Source organism: Aphelocoma coerulescens, chromosome 8 (genome assembly GCF_041296385.1).
Source record: "Aphelocoma coerulescens isolate FSJ_1873_10779 chromosome 8, UR_Acoe_1.0, whole genome shotgun sequence".
Taxonomy (NCBI): domain Eukaryota; kingdom Metazoa; phylum Chordata; class Aves; order Passeriformes; family Corvidae; genus Aphelocoma; species Aphelocoma coerulescens.
In genome coordinates this window covers 33,178,258-33,202,515 of record NC_091022.1, presented here as the reverse complement: position 1 = coordinate 33,202,515, position 24,258 = coordinate 33,178,258, and the positions used below count along the sequence as shown (strand labels likewise).

The following is a 24,258-nucleotide window of genomic DNA, read 5'->3' as shown; positions in this document are numbered from 1 at the left end:
GGTTATAGTAGTTGTTTTCCAGTGGATACTTGTGAGTATAAAAATCAATAGGAAATAAAAGACAATTTAAAATTATTACATGTTCTTAGTGCTTAATAGACAATTGTGAAAAATCTATGAATTGTCTACATTTTGGAGTAACTAATCATGTAGGACCAAGCGTCCATCTTGCAGAAAATTATAGTAATTAGCAAAGGTTAGAGTCCACAAGATGTAAATGTTTTGTGGAATTTGAACCTTGTGCTATAAAGATTTAGTGGTATAAATTGTTAGTCCCAAAAATGAATTGTGAAAGGGTATTAATAGTCTGCTTTCCCCTTAACAATAAATCATAACTGGTTCTAGAGATAAAGGTTATCTTATTTATTTTATGCCTTCCATTTGATTTCAGTATCAGACTCATTTAATTTTGTAGTAATAGTGATGAGGGGTTTGTTGTTGTTGTCTGAAAAACCAGAAGACATGCTAGAGGACTGTGCAGTCACCAACCATATGAAGTTCGACAAGGGAAAGTGCTAGATTCTGCACTTGGGATGGGCAATCCTGGATGTATGGACAGACTGGGGAATGAGAACCTGGAAAGCAGTGCCGTGGAAAGGGTCCTGGGAATCCTGGTTGACAGAAAGTTGAAGTATGAGTCAGCAGTGCCCTGGCAGCCAGGGGGGCCACCCATGTCCTGGGGTGCATCAGGCCCAGCATCGCCAGCCGGTTAAGGGAAGGGATTGTACCGCTCTGCTCTGCACCGGGTCGGCCTCACCTTGAGTATTGTGTACAGTTTTGGTCATCACAATATGAGAAGGATATTAAGCTCTTAGAGAGCATCCAAAGAAGGGCAACAAAGATGGTGAAGGGCCTTGAGGGGAAGCCATATGAAGAGCCACTGAGATCACTTGTCCTGTTCAGCTTGGAGGAGACTGAGGGGCGACTTCATTGCATCTACAACTTCCTTGTGAGGGGAAGAGGAGGGACAGACACTGATCTCTTTTCTCTGGTGCCCATGGACAGGGCCTGAGGGAATGGCCTGAAGTTGTGTTAGGGGAGGTTTAGGTTGGATATTAGAAAAAGGTTCTTCCCAGAGGGTGGTTGGGCACTGGAATGGACTCCCCAGGGAAGTGGTCGCAGCACCAAGCCTGACAGAGTTCAAGAAGCATTTGGACAATACTCTTGGGCACATGATATGACTCTTGGGGATGGTGCCATGCAGGGCTGGGTGTTGGACTCGATCCTTGAGGTTGGTCCCTTCCAACTCAGTACGTTCTGTAATTATGTGAAGATTATTTTCAAATTCCTATGTTTACCTGCAGGAATACAGTTCCTCTTAAAAGTGGGGTCCTAATTGTAACAGTGAGGTCACCAGTTTCTGAATGTGCTCAGCAGGCACTTCCTGCTGAAGTGGAAGCGTAGTACATGTGCACTACATCAGGAACAGGGCAGTGCACACCAGGTACAGAGTCTCTGAGACATGAAGAACCAGAAGAGGAGATAAAACAGAGGTAATTGTCTTTAAAATTTGGATGCCTGCTTCGTTGTCTTCAGGACACAAGCTGCATTTCTAAATGTTTAAAAAGGCCATGCAGGGAGGAGGGGAGGGAAAGGATAGAACCTGATCTTATTATTCTGAGACTTGTGTAAGTAATACTGGCTGACAAGTATTGGAATTATGAAACAACTTGAGACATATGATACCTATGTTCATTTTATATTGAACATTGTACCAACATGCTACATTAGGATTTTTGATGTTAAGCTTTCAAAAAAAAAAGTCAGCTCATTAAACAAATACAGGCAACCATTGACCATTCTTGGTTTAATACACAGCCATTAGAAAAGGCCTGATATACAGAGAAAGACAGATCTTCAGAATTTATGCATTGCGGTTAAGGCTCTGATTACTGCAGTTTCAACATGGCTTTTGTGAATTAGACACTAGTTTATTCATAAGGTTGTGAGTCTGACTGTTCTCTTGTTTTCAAAGTAATTGAATGCATTTGTACAAATAAAAATAGTAGCAGATAGATGATGTACACAAAATCCAGAATAATACAGCTCTTGTTTCATCCACCTGGCATTTTTATATCTAAAAAATATGTACAGTTGCACTTTTTTTCCCAGTAGCAACAGTGCCGTGTTGTGGTTATTAATAGTAGATGCTGAAGATAATACCCTCCCTCTGAGATTATGAAAGTGCTATTTTAATGATTTATAGAAAAGGTCTTGGCAGGGTATCTGCATGCAGCATTTTACAGCATAAGAATAAGTAGAAAAGGTTGCAATGATATGTAATGGTATAAAGTATTTGGGGTTAGAGACTCTGCTAGGAGAAAAAAATCATTAGCTGTCATCTGTCATTCTACGTCAGCTGGAGTAAAGCAGCCTAGAAACAGAAAACTCTGGCGTTTTCTGATCCTGGGTAGGAAGCATCTGATTATTTCAAAACATCCATTTTTCTGGGTAAAGCATTGTCAAAGACTCTATTTTAGATGCTTTTTTTTCTAAAGCATGAGAGTGTGTTTCAAGATGAAGAGCCCTTTCTAGCTGGATTAATACTTCAGAATGTTGGGGAAAGGAAATATTTAACAAAACAGTTACATCAAACATAACTAATGAACAGAACTTGCTTTGTTCTAGAGTTCACCCAGTCTCCTGGGCCCAACCTCACTTGGGAAAAAAAAGTCTTGTGGAATAGTTCAGTTTGCAGAGAAGTACTCTTCCCACACATCATACCATTTCAGAAGCATCTTGGTAGCTGTGTCTTTGCTTGGATATTCCATGAAACTTGTTGCTGCATTAGTCCCAGAGCAAGAATAAGAAATGGAAGCTGGGAAAAAAAGAGCAGACAATTTCAGCTCCAAAGAGGAATTTGGGGGAACAGCTAATAAGCGCATTGAGATGGAAACGGTAATGAAGCTCTGTACGTGACCCAAACTGCTGGGAATGTTTTGTTTGTTGTTCAGAGAACTGTAAAACTTCCACTAGCTATTGGTGATTTTGATCGCATGGCAGAATTGCAGTTCAGGGATAATTTGCTTGTAATACATTAACTGTATACATTTTCAGTTCCCTTTCTTAGGGTAGTTGTTTGACAACTGGTATATTTCAATACCTGCCTAATAGCCTGTGCCATCGCTAATGTTAGGAGAATGTTAGGTGTGGACCTTTGACATTTGATTATATCATGCTGGTGATGTTTTGTCTAATGTTAAGTGAACGTGGACAGCATGTTAATTGTACAGTCCCCATCAGGGAAAAATATTGTAGTTTTTGGCTGATAGTCATCTGCAAGTATGATGTGTTGTCATTCACTTTGTCCTGTGGCTATGACATGGAGTATATCATACTTCTTCAGATACATGACTAAGTAGGAGAATGCAGTGATAATAATTTCATTCTTAGAGTTTGATTTAGGGTCTTTTAACCACAGTAGAAAAACGGTCAGCCTTTTCCACTGAACTGTCACTGACCTCAGGATTCCTGGGCAATTCTCTTTATGTAGTGCGCATGACCTGGACTGCTTGGGAAGCAAAGGAGTCTGAATGACGGGTCAAACTAAATAGCACATAGTTTGGTCTGCTTGAGACCTTAAACCCTTGCCTTTCACTGTGTTGTGTTTTTTACCTCCTCTTCCTTTATTCTGTCCTTTGGTAAGACTTGCAGCAGTGGCACTTGGTCTGTGAGCAGTGCTGAATGCCCTCAGCTTCACTGTAAGTCAGCGATAGTCACTTTTGAAACTTGGACTAAATGTGAGTAGGAAACTGACTTGCACATTAAGATCTGTGCCCTTGCAGCTGTGTAAAGAAAAGGACACTTAAGTGACGAGGTGACTTGTTTGTCTCATCTACCACTTCTCTCTTCACCCTTCCATTTTTTGCAAGTCATGAGCCAGTATTAACAGCATAATGGCAGTCCATAAAGACTTATACTGGCACATGAAACATATTTCAAAGGCAGCTACCATTTAGTATGATTTATTACACAGGAGAGGAATCATAAGTGTATTTTATTATAATTGCAATTTATGTGTGCATGATCTTATAAGAAATAAGTTATACCTGAATCTTTCAAAGAGGAAAAAACCCCAGCATGCCAGTAAACCTGGTACGAGACTTACTGAAATAGTTGTTTTTCTATTAATGTCAACCTTTTGACTTATTAGACTGCTTCAACACATTTGTGTTTTACAGTAGTAATGTATTATTTTACATTACTAGGATTATTAGGCTGTGTCCGCATAAGGAATATTACATGTGGCTTAAAATATACCTTAAGTTTACCTAAAAAATCTTCTAAGTAAAATTAAATTGGCTACCACTAAATAGCAGTACATTTCAAACATTTATTTGGATTCTTTGCAAAATTAAGACTGTTAACCTTGAAAACATTAGGCTTTTATATATGTTCAAGAAGTTGCTGCTTCTGAAAGGGATAGATCAGTTGTGCAGGAACTTGTGTTGGGTTTGTTTGGTTTTTTTTTATAATCCTACCCGGAATAGATGGGCAGAAGCATCAAAATCTTAACGTGATTTTTTAGAGAAACATAACTGGGATGAACCTCTTTCAGTCCTACTACACCCCGTGCATTTGTTAGCAGCCTAGTTCATTGTCTTGTGCACTTGCATCTTTGAGCATTCAATTAGCACCTTGAGTACGGGGAGGCATTAGTGTTGCTGAAGCCTTTTCTAGCAATACTTTGAATTACTTGAACTGACTGATGTGCTGCAGTAGAGGGGAGCAGCGCCTGCACATGCAGCTCCAACAGCTTGCTAATAAAAGCACTATTCTCTTTAAAAGCTGTACCTATTCTAGTCGCTGGCACGTGTCATTGTTGACCAAACACCAGGAAAAAACCTGGTGAAACTAGTAGTTATCAAACTAGAAGTAACATTTTATTGGAGTTGAGTAATATATTGCTGACCAAATGCATGTTAGTTACTGTGCATTTTTGCTTAGCGCTGTCTGTTCAGCACCTTCTGTTCCTTTACTATATTGAGATTTATTGAAGCAGCCCTTCACAGAGGTGCAAACATGAGTGGGAGCACAGTAAAATCAGTCATGTGGCTTCACTGCATTTCTGGTTTTGGTTGTTTTGGGGTTTTTTTTTGCCTAAGAATGACAGGAAGTCTTGGGAGGTAGTTGAGTATGAGAGTTCAGTCAACAGTTAATGCTTTGCAGGAGATCAGCCTACATCTTCAACGTGTTACTTTTACCTTGGTTGCCTGATACTGGTTATACTAAATATCTCATTCGGTAAACATTAGAGCATTGTTGCTAAGTTCTGTGATAACAAAATGGGCTGTGACTTCTTATCACAGGCGTCATTGGTTAACTGTCATATGAGATTATTCTTCTGTGTCATTGCGTACTATACAGTGACAGGGCTGACTTAAAAATGTTGTTTTTGTCATACCAGCATGTAGTTCAGCCCTGTCTTGTACATTATTATAGGAGTGCATATAGAAGTGTACACATTTCTCACTACAGAATTCTACAGTTGATGTTTTAATCATATTCCACAGAGAATGGAAATTTCATTCTGGTGAGGATCACCACACGTAGATTCTGTTCCTTTGTGGCTTCAAAGGAGAGATTGCCTCAGGCTTTCGGCTTCACAAATTGAGTATAATGCCTTGTACTTTGTTTCACTATAAAAACATTACAGTATCAATGTAACAATGCTGAGACCTTCTAGCGCTACCTCTTCTGTTCTGCACTTTTGTGCTGTGCAGAAATACAAAAAGTACATCTTAGTAAGGATATAATTTAGTAAATTATGACTACTTCTAGAGATAGATTTCCACTTGACAAGATCGGAAATTTGGTATACAGCAGACATACAGTTTACATTTTAGACTTACATGACTTGAACTTTGGGGTGCTAGTCATATGTATAGAGGAGGAAGGATGTGGCTGCCTGTTGCATGTAAAGACTATTCACAGTAGCACAGGCTACAAAAAATGTAGCCAACAGTGCTATGCCTTGTTTTCAGTAAGCAAATCATCAGGATTTTTTTTGGTTGTATTGACTTCCATATGTTTATTTCACAAATGGTGTTCAGGTGCAGCTGTTTCCCTTTCTGCGTATACAGTGTAGGTTAATGCAAGCTGATAAGAGTAATTTCTTTTTGTTCAGACTGGCTTGGGTAGGTGGCCAAGGCACTGAGCGATAACTTTCTATTCACAGAAAGTCCTGCCTACTTTGTGAATGTCTGTTCTGGTTGGAGAAGTCCCTGACAATCAGCTTTATTTTTAAATCTATTTAAATAGTATTTTTTTGTATTTCTGCTTGCTGGGGAAAGTGTGCTAACTAGCAACACAGAAGTTCACAGTCAGTATCTCACACAGACAGCTTGCTTAACTGATCCAGGTACAGTAACATGGATAGAGATGAAGAAAACTACTATGGAAAACATGGTAATTTACTTGCTTTCTTAGGACAATTCAAAACACCTGATCTAAATCTCACGTATTTCAGCTGTGTTATTTCAGTTGACTTAAACGAGGCTGGATCTAGACTCAAATGGTTTTCTGTAACTTCTTCAATTATTAGCAATATTCTAATTTTTTCCTGCATGACATTTGCTAGTTTACTTAAATTGCGGATCAAAGGTAAATTTTACATGTGTATATAGTTGATTTTTATTTTAGGTAAGTAATTTAGAGTTGTTTTTTAAAATTATTACAGTGATAAAGTGTAACAATCAACTTCATATGCTGTTTGGAGTCAGAATTGGTAAATATCTTGTGAATTATTTCTTGTTATGATATTATACTTCAACATACACAAGTTCCATATTATAAGGCAGCCTGTAAAATAGATGTTTTATCTGCAAAGAACGAATATAATCCCAGTTTTTAACCTCAACAAAAGGTGTCAGTCGCCCCTCACCGCCGCTTTCTTCCTTATGCCTACCAAATTCTCAAAGCTTGGAATTTGCTTTCTAAATACATTTGGAGTTTTGCAGCTGGGGAAGTGGTTTGCTTTTACCAGGAACTATGTAGATACTAGAAGCATAAGTAATTCACACCCAAAAAATCTTCTGAATTTTTAAAGAATAGTAGTAATTAAGTAGGGAATTTGAATTTAATTTAGAATTAAGTTAGAAAAATTAGATTAAACAAATGGCGTTTTTCTTTTTTTTTTTTTTTTCTGTTGTTCCATGAAACTGATCACAGTTGTGATCAGCTGTGTCATATGTTTTGGTAATGAGTGTTCCAGGGATCCAGACTACTTCTGACAGTGAATTCTAGTGTATTTTGGACTTAGAATGTTGTTACCATTTCCTACCATATTCTGTAATGAATTTATAGCAAGAGCTCAGTGGCAGAGAAGGTGGTTTGAGCCATGTTACTCTACACCATGCCGCCATAAGCATAGAGATTGCTGGTGTGAGGAACAGTTCTTTGAAGAAGTTTGCAGTACCACAATAATCTTACAGCTGTTAGTGGCTGTTACTATCTCACAGTGTCCATTTTCTTGCTTGTTGGAGAAGAGAATCTCCATTTGAATCAGAGCTCCCTTTCTGGAGTGCTTTGTTTTTATCCTCTTACTTACTAGATCCATTTGGCTGTCTCTGTGCTGAGATGTTACGTTTTCCTGTTCTCTTCCCAAGAGGTATTCGTGTAATCCTTTCTTAAAAGCTTAGAGTCATGAAAATTCCAGTGTATGTTCCAGTGTATAATTGTGTCCTGAAAGATTTCCTAATGCCTAATCTAAACCCTCTTTGCCGTAAATGAAGTTAGCTTCTCTAACTGGTAGAGAAAACAGAACTACTGATCATTGTCAGTTTTGTATGGTGATTGAAGACTGTTATTTTGTGCTCCTTTGCGTAATCACAGGCTTTGAAGTTGCATTCATTTACTGTTTTCTGTAAACCTCCTAGTATCTTCTTTTTAATTAGTCCCTCCACTCTCTCCAGTTTGTATCTTCTGAAATTCTGGTGCCATGATCTAGACATAGTTGTTCCTCTGAGGCTTCATGTGTTCCCAAGCACAAGGAACGGTGACTTTTTTGGCAGAGATTGCTTGACTGGCTCATTCTCTCTTCGTAGTGTGCTGTAATCCTTCAGGATTCTTCTCAATAGTGTTTTTGAATGCAATTATTCTGTATGGATTTCTGAATGGAGTTTGTCTTTATAACTTTTGTTACTTTACAAAAATCACTTTGAAGTGTTATCAAAATCCATTTTGATAAATACTTCTGTCTCCAGAAGTATTTTAACACTTGTCACCTGCACAGTTTCAAAGTGTTCATTCTACTTCGTTGTTCGAATTTTTAAAGAAAACATTGAATAACTTTGGAGAATAAGTTCCTCTAGTAGTGGGATTGAGCTAACTACTAAAATTCAAGAGTGAGAACTTGGAATTTTAATGGATGACTAAGTAAAAATGTTTGCCCATAGAAGCAAATAGACTGTAAGAAAGAATTGTTAGAAATGGACTGGGGTCAGATAGAAAGAGTCATTATAGGATTATATAAATGACATCCCGTATTTGTGGTGAATATCCTGTGCTGTGCTATTCTGGCCCCTCCTTTCCTAGTGATCTGTAGTAGCACTGTAAAAGGTAAGAAAAGGAATATAAGCATGACCAAAACTATGAAATGGCTTGTGTACAAGAAACATTTGAGCAGACCAGGACATTTAAGTATAATAACTTGTAACATTTTTGGTAGCATAACATGCTGCCATGTTATACAGTAGTTATAAACTGACTGATTGCAAGCTTAAAACAGATAAAAGGAGGTAGCACTTCAGTGCCTGATTAACTTGTAGTACTCTGGGATGTAGGGCATTGCAGATTGCTAAAGTATATGCAAGGTAAATAGAGATTCATTGAATCTCAGTTTTTCAATGAATTAAAAACAAATTCATTCACAGCTATTAAACGCAAATTGAGTACTTTTAGTTAAGAAAAATGCAGTTGCAAATCTCTGTAATATCAGTGTTAGGGAAATATTACAGTGTTTGTCTTGGTGTTGCATTCCTCCTCAGATATGGCTCCTTTTAAGATTCAGGGTGTGGGTTCAGTGGATTTTTTTGTGTGATCTGGTGTGGCTGTTCTTCTGTGCTAAACAGGTCCTGTATGAACAATGAACAGAGGTTCAACTTCAATGTGCCTTAAGGCCAGAATTTGTCCATAGGCCATGATGTAACAGACAGATTTGTTCTGGTGGTAAATTATTTTGTAGTAGGAATATCTATTTTGTAGACATTTGTGTTCAAAAAGATTCATTCAATATACAGGTGTTGGCCCAACATTAGGTATTGTGTGTTGTACACTTGATTTCCTGATCATGTATCACAGCATAGCTTCTTCCACTCCCCAGCACTGCTGTCATACATCACTTCTCTAAAGTTTTAATTTTTTGGTCTCTTCTGTGTTAAGATACTTCTGTTGTAGGAGCTTGCAAAGGTGGATGTGAATACCTCACATGAAGGGCGAATAGGATTTTATTAACTACTGTGTTTATTGTACCGGTCTGTGTGTATTTTGATAAAGTTTTTCTGATACAAACCAAGAACAAAGTCTGGCATTTAGTTAATAAGTAAATTCTGCTTTTGAGAAGTTGCTGAATTGTTCTCTAATTGATGAAAGTAAGTATTTTTCTTTGGGGCGCAGGGGAGGAAATTTAGGCTGGTAACACCATGTAATACCAGGGATATTCAGAAGAGAAGATCCTTAAGAAAGCAGTGAAAATGAACTCTGAAGCAGTAATTTGTGTTGTAGTGTTGACATTTGAATGAAGAAGTAATTTTTCATTGCACAGAGTTTTGTTCAGTAGGTCTTCATAATTACTGAACTTTGATAAGTAAAAGTCCCCGAAAGCTGGATAGATAGCTTCAAAAGGAAAAATCCTAATTCTGGTCTGCTGAATGGAAAACTGCTTGTTTCTCTTCATACAGTAGCTCAAAACTTGAAAATTCAAATTTGACCGTAATGTTTTGTTACTCTTTACCAAGTGAGATCATACTGTAATTTCTCTTATTCAGCTCCACATTGGGAGCACAGGTTGGTGGGTTAGTATTGGGTAGGTTTTTAGTATAGTTTTTTTTATGTGTAGAATAAATCAGTTGGAACTATGCTAACCGTGATAGCCTCATTAAAAAGATGCATCATGTTTGACTCCTTCCATCTGTAAACTGTGGCCAGATGTTACTGCCTGTTTCTACAAGGAACCTGGCTTCACCTCCTGATCATTCTGAGGTTCATTGAAAGCAGCAATGATCTCACGGATGTATGCATAACCAACTTCAAAACCTGGTTTACTTTCTGCACTGGGATATGTGGTGGGTACAGTCACTTGAGAGTTAGAGAAGGCACTTGAAACATGTGCTCTTCTGCCTGCTTTGGAGCACTGTACCTCATCTCTGGCTTTGCAGAAGCTGCTGCAGTTACATCACCTGTTAGAGGATAGTGTAGAGCAAAATCAGCATGGCATTTCTGCAGTCTCCAGAACTTTGTCATCTGATAAGCCCAATTCAAAATGGGGAAAACCTGCATCTCTGTGTCTATAAAGTCCTGTAACATAAGCAGTGGGAAATAAGAATAATTCTGAAAGACCTGTAAGTATAATGTTAAGTACAGACTGGGGAATGTGATGCTCCAAGGCAGCCTTGGCTCCAGTGACCATGAGGTGGTAGAGTTTGAGATCCTCAGGGCAGTGAGGGAGGGCATGCAGCGAGCTCGCTGCCCCGGACCTTAGGAGAGCAGATTTTGGCCTCTTCAAGGACCCATGGGATAGAGCCAGGAGGGCAGAGTGGTCCAAGAACGCTGACTGATTTTCAAGGATCACCTCCTCCAAGCTCAGGAGCAATGCATCCCAAAAAGGAGAAAATTGGGCAAAAATCACAGGAATGGGTGGATAAGGAGCTGCTGAGCAAACTCACAGCAAAAAAGAAGCTTTCAAGAGGTGGAAATGGAGACAGGTGGTGTGGGAGGAATACAGACAAGTTTAGGGAAGTCAAGGCCCAGTTAGAATTGAGTTTGGCCAGGGATGTTAGGGAGAACAGGAAAGGCTTCTATGGATGGGTTGCAAGCAAGAGAAATACTAGATATTATGTGGGCCCTCTCCAGAGGGAAATGGGAGACAACTTCCATGCCTCAGTCTTCAGCAGCAAGTACTGCAGCCACCCTGCCCAAGTTGGGAAATGCAAATGCAGGGACTGAGAGGATGAAGACCCTGAGCTCACTATAGAAGAGGATCAGATTTGAGACAATCTAAGGAACCTGAATGTGCTCAAGTTCATGAGACCTAATGAGATTCATCTGTGGGCCCAGAGGGAGCTGGTAGACAAAGTTCCTAAGCCACTGTCCATAATTTTTGAAAAATTTGGATAGGGGAAGTCCCCGATGATTCGAAAAATGGAAATATAACCCCCATTTTTAAAAAGGGGAAAGCAGAAGACCTTGGAAACTACAGACCAGTCATTCTCACCTCTGTGCCAGGCAAGATTGTGGAGCAGATTGTCCTAGAAACTATGCAAAGGCACATGGAAAACAAAGAGGTGATTGCTAACGGCCAGCATAGCTTTATGAAGGGGAAATTGTGCCTGACAATTTTGGTGACCTTCTCTGGCGGGGCTGCAGCATTGGTGGATGGGGCAGAGCAGCTGGCATTGTCTGCCTGAACTTGTGCAAAGCATTTGACACTGTCCTGCATGATATCCTGGTCCCCAAATCAGAGAGACATAGATTTGATGGATAGACCACTTGCTGGCTGGGTGGTCACATGCAAAAAGGTGTGGTCAACAGCTCATTGTCTGTGTGGAGACCTGTAACGAGTGGGGTCCCTCAGAGGTTGGTACTAGGGCTGATACTGTTCCATATCTTTGTCAGCAACGTGAATAGCAGGGTTGAGGCACCCTCAGCACATTCGCTGATGACACTGAACTGTGTGCTACAGTCATATGCTGAGGGGAGAGATGGATCCAGAGGGACTTGGACATGATTGAGATGTGGCCAATGGAAACGTCATGAGTTCAACAAAGCAAAGTACAAGGTCCTACATCTGGGTCATGGAAATCCCAGACACACTAACAGGTTGAATGTAGAAGTAAATGAGAAGAGCCCTGGGAGAAGGATGAAAAACTCAAAAGGAGCCAGCAATGAGCGCTTAGAGCCCAGAAACCGATGGAATCCTGGCTTGCATCCAAAGGAGTGTGGTCAGCAGGTTGAAGGAGGTGATTCTCCTCCTTCACCCCGCTCTTGTGACATTCCACTTGGAGTACTGTGTACAGTTCTAGTGCACCCAAAATAAGAAGTATGTGGAACTGTTGAAGCAAGTCTAGAGGAAGCCATGAAGTCAGTAAGAATTGGAGCACCTCCCCTACAAAGACAGGCTGAGAAAGTTGGGGCTGTTCAGCCTGGAGAAGAGATGGTTACGTGAAGACCTCTTAGGAACCTTTCAGTATCTGAAGAGGTAGTACAAAGAAGCTGGAGAGGGATTTTTTTATCAGGAACTGTAGTGACAGGACAAGGAATAATATGTACAATTTGAAAAAGGAGAAATTTAGGTCAGATATTAAGAAGAAATGAGACATGAACAGATTGCCCATGGAGGCTGTGGATGCCCCAACCCTTGCAGTGTTCAAGGTCAGGTTGGATGGGGCTCTGAGCAACCTAGTCTAGTGGGAGGTGTCCCTGCCCATGGCAGGAGGCATTGGGACTAGATTGTATTTCAAGTCCCTTGCAACCCTTCAACATTCTATGATTCTAGAGAAAAATCAGAAGCACATAGCCTGTAACTGCAGAGAGGTAGGTTCATTTACTCACTGTCAAACACACTTAGCCTGTGACTGGGAGACATAATTCTTGTATCTCAAATATATTGTGAACCTGTGCATAGGCATAGTCGTAGGATGTATATTAAAGGTAATTTATCATGTGGTAAATGTGAGGCCTGCAATCTTTATACGTTAGAAAAAAAAGCTTTAGTCTCATAGACAAAACCTAGGTAATTTTATTGGTGAGTTACTGGTATTGCCCACGTGAAATGATTTTAACAAAACTGATTAAATAGGAATATATGGAAGATGTTCTTCAAAGTCTGATGTTAACATCCCTGTCTGAACAGATTTTATTTTAAATAAGGGCATGTTTTTATACTGTTTTATTTTAAATGCAGGTGAACCAAGGAAATTTGACCCGAAGTTCAGAGGACCTATTCATAACAGGTAAATATTGTAACTCATTCTGTTAAATTCCTTTGGTGAACAGGGGGTAAAAAATTTTGTTAGCAAAACTTGTAAATTTGATTCTGTAAGTCTTCTAAATCCAGAACACCATCTTTACTACCCTTGAGGATGTATGATTAGTGGGGAGTATTAAGCTGTGTTCTCTTAAGTCCTTTTATTTTGTGTGGCTGGTATTGACTAGAATCTGCCATTTTACCTTGTGTAGTAGTTCTGATATACTTCTTTGTGACAGCCTCCTACCAGAACCATCTGGCTGGACTTCACTTAGTTTTATGAAATGCAGATGAAAGCATGTTACCACTTAGAAGGTTCATTAGTTTACAAGCAGAGCGAAATTGCTCAGAAAGCATCTAAGGAAATCATGGAATCACTAAGGTTGGAAAATGCCTCCAAGATCTTCAAGTCCAACTTTTAATCATGGGCAATTTTTCAGTGTTTTTCCGGATTTAGAGAGCTAAGTTCTAAACTAGCATCTGCTGTCCTTATCTACTGAGAAGAATAAATTAGAGAACCACAAGTTACTTCAGTTTTATCATTCTCAAGAGAAAATTTATGACAGAGAAGAACACTGCAGTCTTGTCATACTATCATTTGAACACACATACTGTTCTTATCTATGCAGGATGTATTCCTTCCTTTCTGAAAGCTAATAATTTTAGAAATAAATAGAAATACTTGTTTAGGGAGTTCGTCCCAATTTGTGAAGTATCTTTATGATACTGCCAGTGTATCAAGCCAAGCTTGACCGGTGTCAGAACTGCTTCTGAACAGAGAATAGAAAAACGAGAAGCATTGTTTCAGCATTGCTTCTTCAACTTTGAGCAGTTGTCCTATCTTCAATTACTGTCATATTGACCCTGGATCCTGTACCACCTTGGCCTCACCAAAAGTTTATTTCAGTGAGATGATAAATCTGTGCCTCTCTAGAGAAGTGTCCACACTTGGAAACACATTTCAAGTTCTCAAACTGTTTAAAAAACCTGCTCTCTTTGTCTCTTTTATGTTAAAAATATTTCTCTGTAAGAGGAAACATAGATTGGAAAACAGAAAGAATGACAGTTGCTAAAAATGACAGTTCTGAGGCAGGTGTCCTGTAGTACTTCTTGCCACTTACACGATCACTTATAAGATAAGTGATCTCATGGGTTCAGTGTTGTAAGGTATTACTTGTTTCAACAATATTTAAATCTGTTCCTCAATATGTTCTCATTGTCTACAGTGAAAAAAACATACACGTTTATTTGCTGGTCTTGCTGCAAAAACAGGACCTTACACCTCAAACATCAGTTTGTGACTAACACTTCTGCAAAGTGCTGGTGCAGACATCTTATTCAGATGTTAAAATACCCTATGACAATCAGTGGTTTTGGAGTCATATTAAACACGTTATTTCTACAAAGTGTTTTCTTCTTGCCCCTAGGCACTGCACAGACATTATTTGCTGTGTGATCTTCATAGTTGTCATTCTGGGTTACATTGCATTAGGAGTTGTGGGTAAGTAAACGCAGGTATAGTAAAGCATTTTCCTATGGAGGGGAAGCAGCTTTGTGAATGTTAGAACTTTTAATTGAAATGTCCCTTTTGCTTATATTTGTGCAAAGCTTTCCAATCAATAAGTAATGCCTTTCATAGAAGCAAATAATAAATTAACATTCAGTATCTGTTGTAATTCACAGAATCACACACTGAGTAAGGCTGGAAGGGACCACAGTGGGTCATCTGGTCCAATATCCTTGCTCAGAAGGGTCATCCAGAGTATATGGCACAGGATTGCGTGCAGATGGTTCTGGAATATCCCCAGTGAGGGAGACTCCACACCCTCTCTGGACATTCTGTTCTAGTGCGTGATCACTGCACAGGGAAGAACTTCTTCCTCATGTTCAGGTGGAACTTCTGGGCATCAGTTTCTGCCTGTTCCTCTTGTGCCATTGTTGGGCGTCACGGAGCAGAGTCTGGTCCATGCTCTGCCCCTTCCCTGCAGATGCTGACAGACAGGGATGAGGGCTGCTCTCAGATGTGTCTCCTCTCAAGGCTGAACAGCCCCAAGCTCCCTCAGCCTTTCCTGGTCAGGGAGATGCTCCAGTCTCCCATCATATCTCCACAGCCTCCGCTGAACCCGCTCCAGGAGCTCCATGTCCCTCTTGTCCTGAGGAGCCCAGACCTGGACACAGCACTCCAGAAGTGCCTCACAGGACTGAGCAGAGGGGCAGGATCACCTCCCTGACCTGCTGGAAATGCTCTTCCTGAAGCACCCTGGGATCCCATTGGCCTCTTGGTCCCCAGGACAAACTGCTGGCTCAGGGACAGCTTGTTGTCCCCCAGGGCCCTTAGGTCTTTCTCTGAAAAGCTGCTTTTCTGCTGGTAATTAGGGAGAAGTTCAAAGATTAAAAAACCCCTAAAAATCGAGTGTGTTCAAAAAGATGACATGGTTTGATAAGTTTGCAATCATAAAGCAACTGATGGAAAGTTTCAGGCAGCAAAAGCTAGAGAAAGACAGTTTGGGTTGAGAGCAGCCCTGAGGAGAAGTAATTGGCAATGCTGATTGATGAGGTTTGGGCATGAGCCAGCCATGTACACTTGCAGCCCAGAAAGCCAAACATATCCTGGGCTGTGTTGAAAGAAGTGTGGTCAGCAGGTCGAAGGAGGGGACTCTTCTCTTCTGCTCCACTCTTGTGAGACCCCATCTGCAGTCCTGAATCCAGCTCTGGGGCCCCCAGCACAGGAAGGACATTGACCTGTTGGAGCAAGTCCAGAGGAGGCCGTGGAAGTGCTCTGAGGACTGGAGGACCTCTGCTATGGAGGCAGGCTGAGAAGTTGGGGTTGTTCAGTGTGGAGAATGGAAGGCTCCAGGGAGTCCTTAGAGCCCTTTCCAGTGCCTAAATGGTCTCCAAGAGAGCTGGAGGGACTTTGCACAAGGACATGGAGTGACAGGACAAGGGGAAATGGCTCCTAAAACTGACAGAGGGCAGAGTTAGATTGGATATTAGGAAGAAATTCTTCCCTGTGAGGGTGGTGAGGCCCTGGCACAGGTTGCCCAGAGAAGCTGTGGCTGCCCCATCCCTGAAGTCTTCACGGCCAGGCTGGAGGCGGCTTGGAGCAGCCTGGTCTAGTGGAAGGTTCCAATCAATGCCCTTGTCATTGTCTGTGAACACTCAGATTTGTATACATAGTTAGCTCCTCTTCTTTCATCTTGTAATAACCATTATTTTATAAGTCCATGACATCATATTTTGGATACCACCCTGATATGTGTGCACCGAGGGTAAAAAGTGAACTGGATTGCTTTCTTACAGGTTAATCCATATCTTCATTCAGCTTACTGTGCCTTGTATTTTAGTTTTTCATTAGGAAATCTACTCATCAGTGCTCTTCAGTGGTGATCAACAAAGTATAAAATGGTACTTTAGAAGTGATACATTTTCATGCTAGCTAGTTTTAATCATTAACTGTGTACACTTGACTAAAATGTTAAGAGGTACTGTATATTTTGCAGCTTGGGTGCACGGGGACCCCAGGAAAGTGATTTATCCAACTGACAGCTATGGGCAGTTCTGTGGTCAGAAAAATACCCTCAATAAGTGAGTATTAAATCCATTCACATACCTTTATTACTCGTGCACTGTGAATAAGATGTGACGTTTCAATTCTCTCTGTCCAAGAGACAGTGACACTCTTACTGTATTTATTCCAAATAAAGTTCAGAAATATATTAGTTTCTTAGTGCAAATCCAGATCCAAATTATTACTGTAATGCAGTTGTTTGTGTCATTTAAAGAATATTTTATAAGGTATCAATATAACTTCAACATAACATTGAGTAGTTGCGTAGAAAGTGACTAGCTGGCACAGCTTCTAACTGCCAAAGTTTGGGTAATTAATAACCTGTTGAGTAATTCTTCATCCACATTGGGATAAGAGTAGTCCTAAGGCATTGTAGCCTGGTTTATAATTTTTCTCAACATGCACCAAATAACAGAAAAGTCTGTAGTGAAAGGCTCTTGGTTTTTTTCTGGTGCTTATCCAGTGCCAGTAGAGAGAAGGCTGAGTAGTCTGGGAGATGGGCAACTGTAACCACACCCTCCTTGGATAAACAGGAGATAAATAGAGCCAAATGGCTCTATTTACTTACCTCTGTTTTCCAGTCTTTTTAGATTTTGAATTGTAAGAGTTAAATTAATTAGTTGATACCAACAGAGCACTTACACATGAAAATAGCTGCTCAGGGAAGAAAGATGTTGCATCAATATTTTCTGTGAAAATCTTACATGGTTTATGAAACAGAATTTTTAAAAAGATTTGCTTTTTCACTCACCTTCTTCCTTTCAAAAGGTAAGTTTTAGGCACCCTTGTCATGCCCTTGTCATTCTCAAGAAGCTGGATGCTATGCTAGTGTTTCATAACAACTCTTTGCATCTTCTTTCTTTCCCCATTTTGTTTTCTGTGGAAAAAAAATGATGAAGCCACTGTCCAAAGGGCAGTTCAGAAGGGGAGGTGCAGGAAATAGAGACTGGAACAAAAGCAGAGCTAGGACTACATATCCTCTCTAGTTTTTTTCACAGAGGAAACAGGCTAGTGCAAGAAAACCTGTTCCACTCTTTGACTGTCCTTCACAGCAATTGTTGAGAGTCAAACTTCCTGAAGAGGAAAAACAAGGAGAAAAAGTTGTAGTGGTGTGTGTTCCCCTCACTACACCCCTTCTCTGCTCCCCGCTTTGCTGCCAGTTTGTCCTTGTCTCCTCTGTCGCCAGTAGGAAGTAGTGGACAAATGGCTTTCAGAGTCTCAGCCACATAGCTTCAATATCCTGTGTGATGTGGACCCAGGTGCTTCTTTCTGATTCTTACCATTCACTCCCATTCCCTCTTTCTCTTTGTTACTTGAGTCTTCTCTTCAGGTATTACGCTGTGGTTTTCGGTTTGTATTTACAAATGACCCTCACTATATAGGATTGCTGGAGAATAGTACAGCTAGTGAGACTGCACTTTGGCATTTATTTGGTACATTGAGGAGATTCTTATAAAAATACAAACCAGAAGGCACGTAATACAACCTACTGGAAAAGCGAGAGTGTTTATGCCAGTAGGCCAGGACAACCCTCTGAATGAGTCCCTCTAGTCCCTGGAGTTGGGCTGTGGATGTACTTGTGAGGCTTTCGTCAATACCATTGTTTTTCAGATTCCCTGAAAGTAAGCAGTGTGAAAGGCTAACCCAGTACTATAATTTTCCAAAGTCCCCAAGGGTTTAGTCTGAGACATTTTTCTTGGAAAGTAATCGCAGTCTTCATGTTTTGAATCTTGTCTTTGTAACAAGTATTTTCAACAATCTCACTGTGGAGTAGAAAAGACAACCTAGAAACCAAACCAACACTCACAGCTTATGCAAAAACCCATTTGAACTCCAGTGAATGCCGTGCAGTCAAATAAATTCTTTTTGTATTGCCATGAAAGTCTCTGTTAAATCTCTTCATGTCTTCTTGTAATCTGTCCATTAGTTGCCATGTAATCTCTAAACTTTTTTTTGCCTTCTACAGAGCATAATGTACTAATGGAATACAACACAGTTTCATTATACAGAATACAGACCTAATTCTCAGTGGCTGTTTTCATGTGTTGTGTATATGTTTAAACTTTCTTTTCTGCTGTCAATACCAGCAAGTGGGCCAAGAAAAAGAAAAAGACTTCATTAATGGTTTTGAGCAGCTCACAGATCATAAATACCATCAAGAAACTATTGAAGAATGATTACGTTTCAGTCCAAAATTGTGTTCTACTAATTTGAAGAAATAGCAGCTAATGGTATTGAATTGGTTTTGCCAGGATGCATCTTTTCTTAAACAGTGCATAGCAGAATATACTTCAGTGAAAACAAGTTAACCTTGTAAAATGTCAGGCAGTTGAGTTAATTCCAGTCTTAAAGGGAGCTTGAATGTGCAGTGGTGCTATTTAATGGCTTTGAAGGCATAGCCATATTCAGCAATTGGTGGGAGTCACGTGATGGTGGGAGAGCAGAGGATATGTCCTGGACTGGGGGATACAATGAGATGTAGAAGCAGGACTGGTATTGAAGCAGGACAGATAGAAGAGGGGCAGCCTTGTTAGCCCAAGCACCCTACATTGTTAATTACTGCCATCCTGCTCACAAGACAGAGCTCCCACTGTGCTGCATTGCCATGGTGAAGGGCAGTGGGGGCTCATACACTGTTTTGTGGGGTCTCTTCACATCACAGAAGCATAGAATAGCCTGAGTTGGAAGGGATCTTAAAGCTCATCTCGTTCCAACCCTCATGCCATGGCCAGGGACACCTTCCACTAGACCAGGTTGCTCTGCTCAACCTGATCTTGAACACTTCCAGGGATAGGGCAGCCACAGCTGCTCTGGACAACCTGTGCCAGGGCCTCAGCACCCTCACAGCTGAGAATTTCTTCCCAATATCCCATCTCTGCCTACTCTCTGTCAGTGGGAAGCCATTCCCCCTTGTCCTGTCACTCCAGGCCCTTGTAAATAGCCCCTCCATGTTTTTTTGTAGTCTCCCTTCAGGTACCAGAGAGCTACAGTTAGGTCACCTCAGCCTTCTCTTCTCCAGGATGAACAATCCCAATTCTCTCAGCCATTCCTCATGGGAGAGGTGGTCCATCTCTCTGATCAACTTGGTGGCCCTTCATAGTCCATAGGTGGGCATATGCACCATTATTTCTTACAGGGAGACTGCATAACCCTGACTAGCTGGCTTTGAAGTCTTGTTTGAAAAGGGCAGGACTACTGCCATATTATCTTCACTAGAGCTGTCCGATAATTTCGTGACATAGTGAAGATTAGAAGCACATTTTGCTGTCTTCCAGACCCAAGTCTTTAAATCAAGAGATCTTGGGGTCCTCAGTTTCCAACTAATCCAGACTGAAGTGACAGCTACCACAAGGCCCCAAGTTCGAGTAGATGTCAAGTATGTGGGACTGACAGATTGACCCTTATTTATATCAAAGGGGATCTTGTCAGTGTTATTAGTAGATGCTATTATCATTCTGTTTTCTGGGCAACTGCTTTTGGTTTCCAGGCATAAAAAGCTTCTAATTGATTTTGGTGCCACCTTCTGATCAATAAAAATGAGGCAGCTTTTACAGTGAAGCATTTGCTGATGGTGAGTTTGCGTGCAGTGCATACACAGAATATTTGTGGCACAGTGACTATGGTGTTCAGGGTTATTTTACAGACCTCACCCTTTCGAGGCAGGACTACAGATACATGGATTATTTCAGCTTAAAATCTTGCTGCCGAAAAAAGCTTGTCAAAATTAGTGTTCTTTAGAACAAATACTTCTGGTTTCATAGATGTCTTAATGTGAAACATTCAGGGTCTGCTTGGGATTTTTTTTTGTCTTATGTTTGCAGTATGGATGTTCACAGTAATAAAATTAAATATCAATGTATGCTATAAGTTTTGGAATGGTAGGATGTATAAGCACCGATAGTTATGATGATAGTTATCTTATATCCAATTCCATAGGAACAAGACCATTTTGTTTTACTTCAACATTCTGAAGTGTGCCAGCCCTGTTGTGTTAATAAATCTACAGTGCCCTACAACACAGGTAAGCGAAAATGTAGAGAGAAAATATTTTCCCTGCGCCCTAGTCATGGTGCTTAAAAATGAGACATATATTTGTTTGGATTTAAAAATTGTTGCTCATGTTCTTCAGAATATAACATGATTGTTTTATAGATGACTTGTAGTACACACTCTGTGTAGCCTGTGACGGTCAGAAAAATGAAATTGAAATGCACAAGATTGTGTATTTTGGATAAGAGTAGACAAAAAAAGTCTGCTGACTTGAGTACAGCAATTTGTTACTTATGAATTCATTGCAGACAACTATCCAGTAGTATTCAGTGCATGCAGAAAATATTGATTGATACCTAAGATTTTCAAAGCTAGACATGTTCAAGAAACTGCATAGTGCCAGTGACAGGAGTATCTGGGTGTGGTTGGAGCCTATAGCACTTTCAAAAGCAAAGATTTTGAAAGCTTCTTCTTGCCTTATGCCATAATTTGTACTCCCTTTCTTCTGCTGTGACTCCTCATGAAGTTGTGAAATAAACCCAGTCACTGTATTTGTGTGGGTTAAAATTAACCTCCTGATCTTTCTTACAAGACCGTTTTCCTGACCATAAAACGTGGAAATCTCCAACAAGAAAGAGCAAGAACCCTCTTAACACTTGCTAGTTGCTGTCAGAATGAAAACTTGCTCCATCAACTGCAGATTTGCTTCAAGAATCTGTCCACATGCAGACACTGACACTCTTACCCTGCAGTCTTTAGACTCTCTTACTAGAATAATTCAGTCTGTTTAGAAATATGAGGTCATTGTGTGGGATTTGACTGGTGCGGTGGCCAAGTTGGCGATGGCCATGAATCAAATAGGGTGAAATACTTGTTGAAGAAGAGTTTTTGGGAGCAGTGTAATTATTTTTTAAATTTTCAAATATGCAACAACTCCAAAACGAAGAATGTTTTTGAATGCTGTTTGTTACTGTGGATGGTTAAATTCCTGGTCTTTTTGGAAAATGCTGAAGAAATGTTTGTTTGATAATTCGTCTTTTGAACTGCAAACAGGGTCCTTCATACCTGTCCTATCCATATAAATAGCAGGAGAAAAAAACCCCAAGAACTAACATGAGAAGAACTTCAGTTCTCAAATAAGACTGGATTTGAAAACTGTTATTACAGTCCATTGCATCCATAGACAGCACATTTCACTGCCTGTTTCATAGATAGGAAACAGTTTATATTAAAGTGTGTACTTTAACATTTGTCACCTGTTGTCCCAACAAGGACAAAACTCTTCTTTCTTTGTTCTTTGGCCTGTGGGTAGTCCGTAGGACTGAAATACTCATCTAGAAAGACCCTCTTGCAGCATCTGCCCTGTACTAAGGATTAGTAAAAGATCTTTTCCCAAAATTCCTTTAGGTGAATTACATATGGCAGAATGCCCTTGACATGAAAGACCATTTTGTGCATGATATCTCTCTGGTACTTAGACAGCAGAGCTTTGCAAAGGGTGTTTGGATACTACAGGTTTGGAAACAAACTGCCTTCTAGAAAAGGCTGAAACTTGCTGTGAAGATGGAATTCAAACCACCTCACAGTCTTTAATGCTGAGGAGTCAGAATGTCTATCCACTTCTGTGATTCCAGTGAACAGCAGAGCCTTCAGAGTCTGTTTATTGAGGCAGCCACTTCTCCATATCCTAAATCTGAATCACAGCTTCTGAGTGGATGCATTCAATAAGCCCCAGTCATCACCTGATTTCTCACAGAAATCCAGCTTATAATGGCTGTACCTTGAGTCATGGGAACTTCATTCTTGACATGTGCATCCCCTGGCTTTGTAACTAGGGGAGATCCATTCTTAGTCAGCAGTTAAAAGTCACTTTTGAGTGATTTACACCTAACTGACTTGACAATATTTGTAGAGATGTATTTGACCGAAGAGGTTGTGTAGAAGGGTGGAATAACATTACCTAAGACTTTTGATTTTATTGAGACTTTCTTTAAATAAAGTTCTCCTTACACATGTAATAGAAAGGAATTGCATGTATCCTGTGAAAGTAGCTGTCACACCACCTTGCTCATATACACTGCTGCTGATAGGTGTAGAGAAGGACCTGACAGGTTTTTTTCTTGCTGTCCAAAAAAATAAATAATACTCTTTTCAGCAGACTGAAAGCTCTTCTTATCTACCAGAATGTGTAGAACCTAAGAAGATACAGAGAGGGGCTTGGTATGCCAGATATGAGGAGAACGCACTTTGGAAGTGTTTTCTATCAAAGAATTCTAGAAGTATTCATTTAGGGAATCAAAAGGACAACATATGTCCCTTTCTAAATCCTGCAGTAAACATTACTGAAGGCAGTGGGATTTTCCTTGCTTTTTCATTACACCAACTTTCCTTACCCTTCTCTACCCGGAGTGTATCTTTACTTACTTTTTTCTTTCTTGCAGCTTTGTGTCTCAAAGTGCCCAGACAGGTTTGCAACCTACATTGATGTTCAGGCTTCCTACAGATATAGACCAGATCAGTGGAATTACTTCAGGCAGTTCTGCAAACCTGGTTTTAACAATCCTCGCAAGGTGTGTATGTATCAGTAGATGATAAAGTACATTTTTTCTTCAAGCAGTATGTAATATGCATGATTTTACTGAGCTGCATCAAAGATTCGAATTATTGATTTTAGCATATAAGGAGATGTCCCATTTATGGGATTTGACAGTTGTTTAATCCGGGGTGAAGGTCTTGAATGCACACTAAAGCTCCCACTCTTCAAATGATTGCTGTTTGCTTAATAGACTATCTGCAGCTACTCGTGTAGTTGCAGTACTGTGGCAAGCAGTATCCTTTAGTACTTAGGTACCCCACAGCAGTAGAGTGGAGTGTCTCAAACCAATGCTTAAGGCTCCTAAATCATCTATAGCTACTTAGAAAGTTAGCTAAGAAAATTAATCTTCATGTAATTGATTTTGCATTCAAATGTACTGCATTACTTCTCCCATCTTTAAAATGCCTTGAAATTCAGCTATATTAATTGGGTTAAATTCTTACTTTTCTTTGAGAGAAAAGGTGAAGGTCAGGCAAGGAACAATTGCCCAGTAAGTTCCAGCTTAGATGTTGATCCAAAGGTCTTTTCTTTTTTGTCAATAGAAAAGAAAAGAAGAATAGTCTTTTCCCAAATCACAATGACAATTTGGATTCTCACTTAGATATAAATGTATCTTGCAGCTCCACCAGTGAAATTTAGGGAGGAGGCTACAAAGCCCAGTTTGGGGCATTCCCTCAGACTGGGTGAGAAACAAAAAACAGTGGTTAACACTGCTATGTATTCAGCATTCCTATTTTTCCCCTTTTTAGTCTGTTGCTCAAGTCCTACGTGATGAAGATTGTCCTTCGATGATCATTCCAAGCAGGCCTTGTGAGTGGTTCTACTTCTTACACACATCTTAGCAGATTGTGAGCATTCATATTAAAGCACAACTCCAGTCTGAAATATGTTTTGTGGCAACATCGCTAGGAGCTGTCTGTT

General features: G+C 40.1%; 1 protein-coding gene across 2 annotated transcripts in view; it reads left to right on the top strand.

Moving 5' to 3' along the window:
- Positions 1-24,258, top strand: part of SLC44A5 (solute carrier family 44 member 5) — a 71,523-nt gene that overhangs the window by 19,015 nt on the left and 28,250 nt on the right. Inside the window, exons 1-7 of one of the 2 annotated variants that reach the window (XM_069023721.1) lie at positions 6,510-6,603; positions 13,121-13,169; positions 14,611-14,684; positions 16,684-16,768; positions 20,688-20,772; positions 23,183-23,311; positions 24,087-24,147. In XM_069023721.1, coding sequence (XP_068879822.1) covers positions 6,567-6,603; positions 13,121-13,169; positions 14,611-14,684; positions 16,684-16,768; positions 20,688-20,772; positions 23,183-23,311; positions 24,087-24,147 — 520 coding nt within the window. In that variant the 5' untranslated portion in view covers positions 6,510-6,566. Of the gene's footprint in view, positions 1-6,509; positions 6,604-13,120; positions 13,170-14,610; positions 14,685-16,683; positions 16,769-20,687; positions 20,773-23,182; positions 23,312-24,086; positions 24,148-24,258 lie in introns of those variants that run through there. The other variant, XM_069023722.1, reaches the window with a different exon arrangement.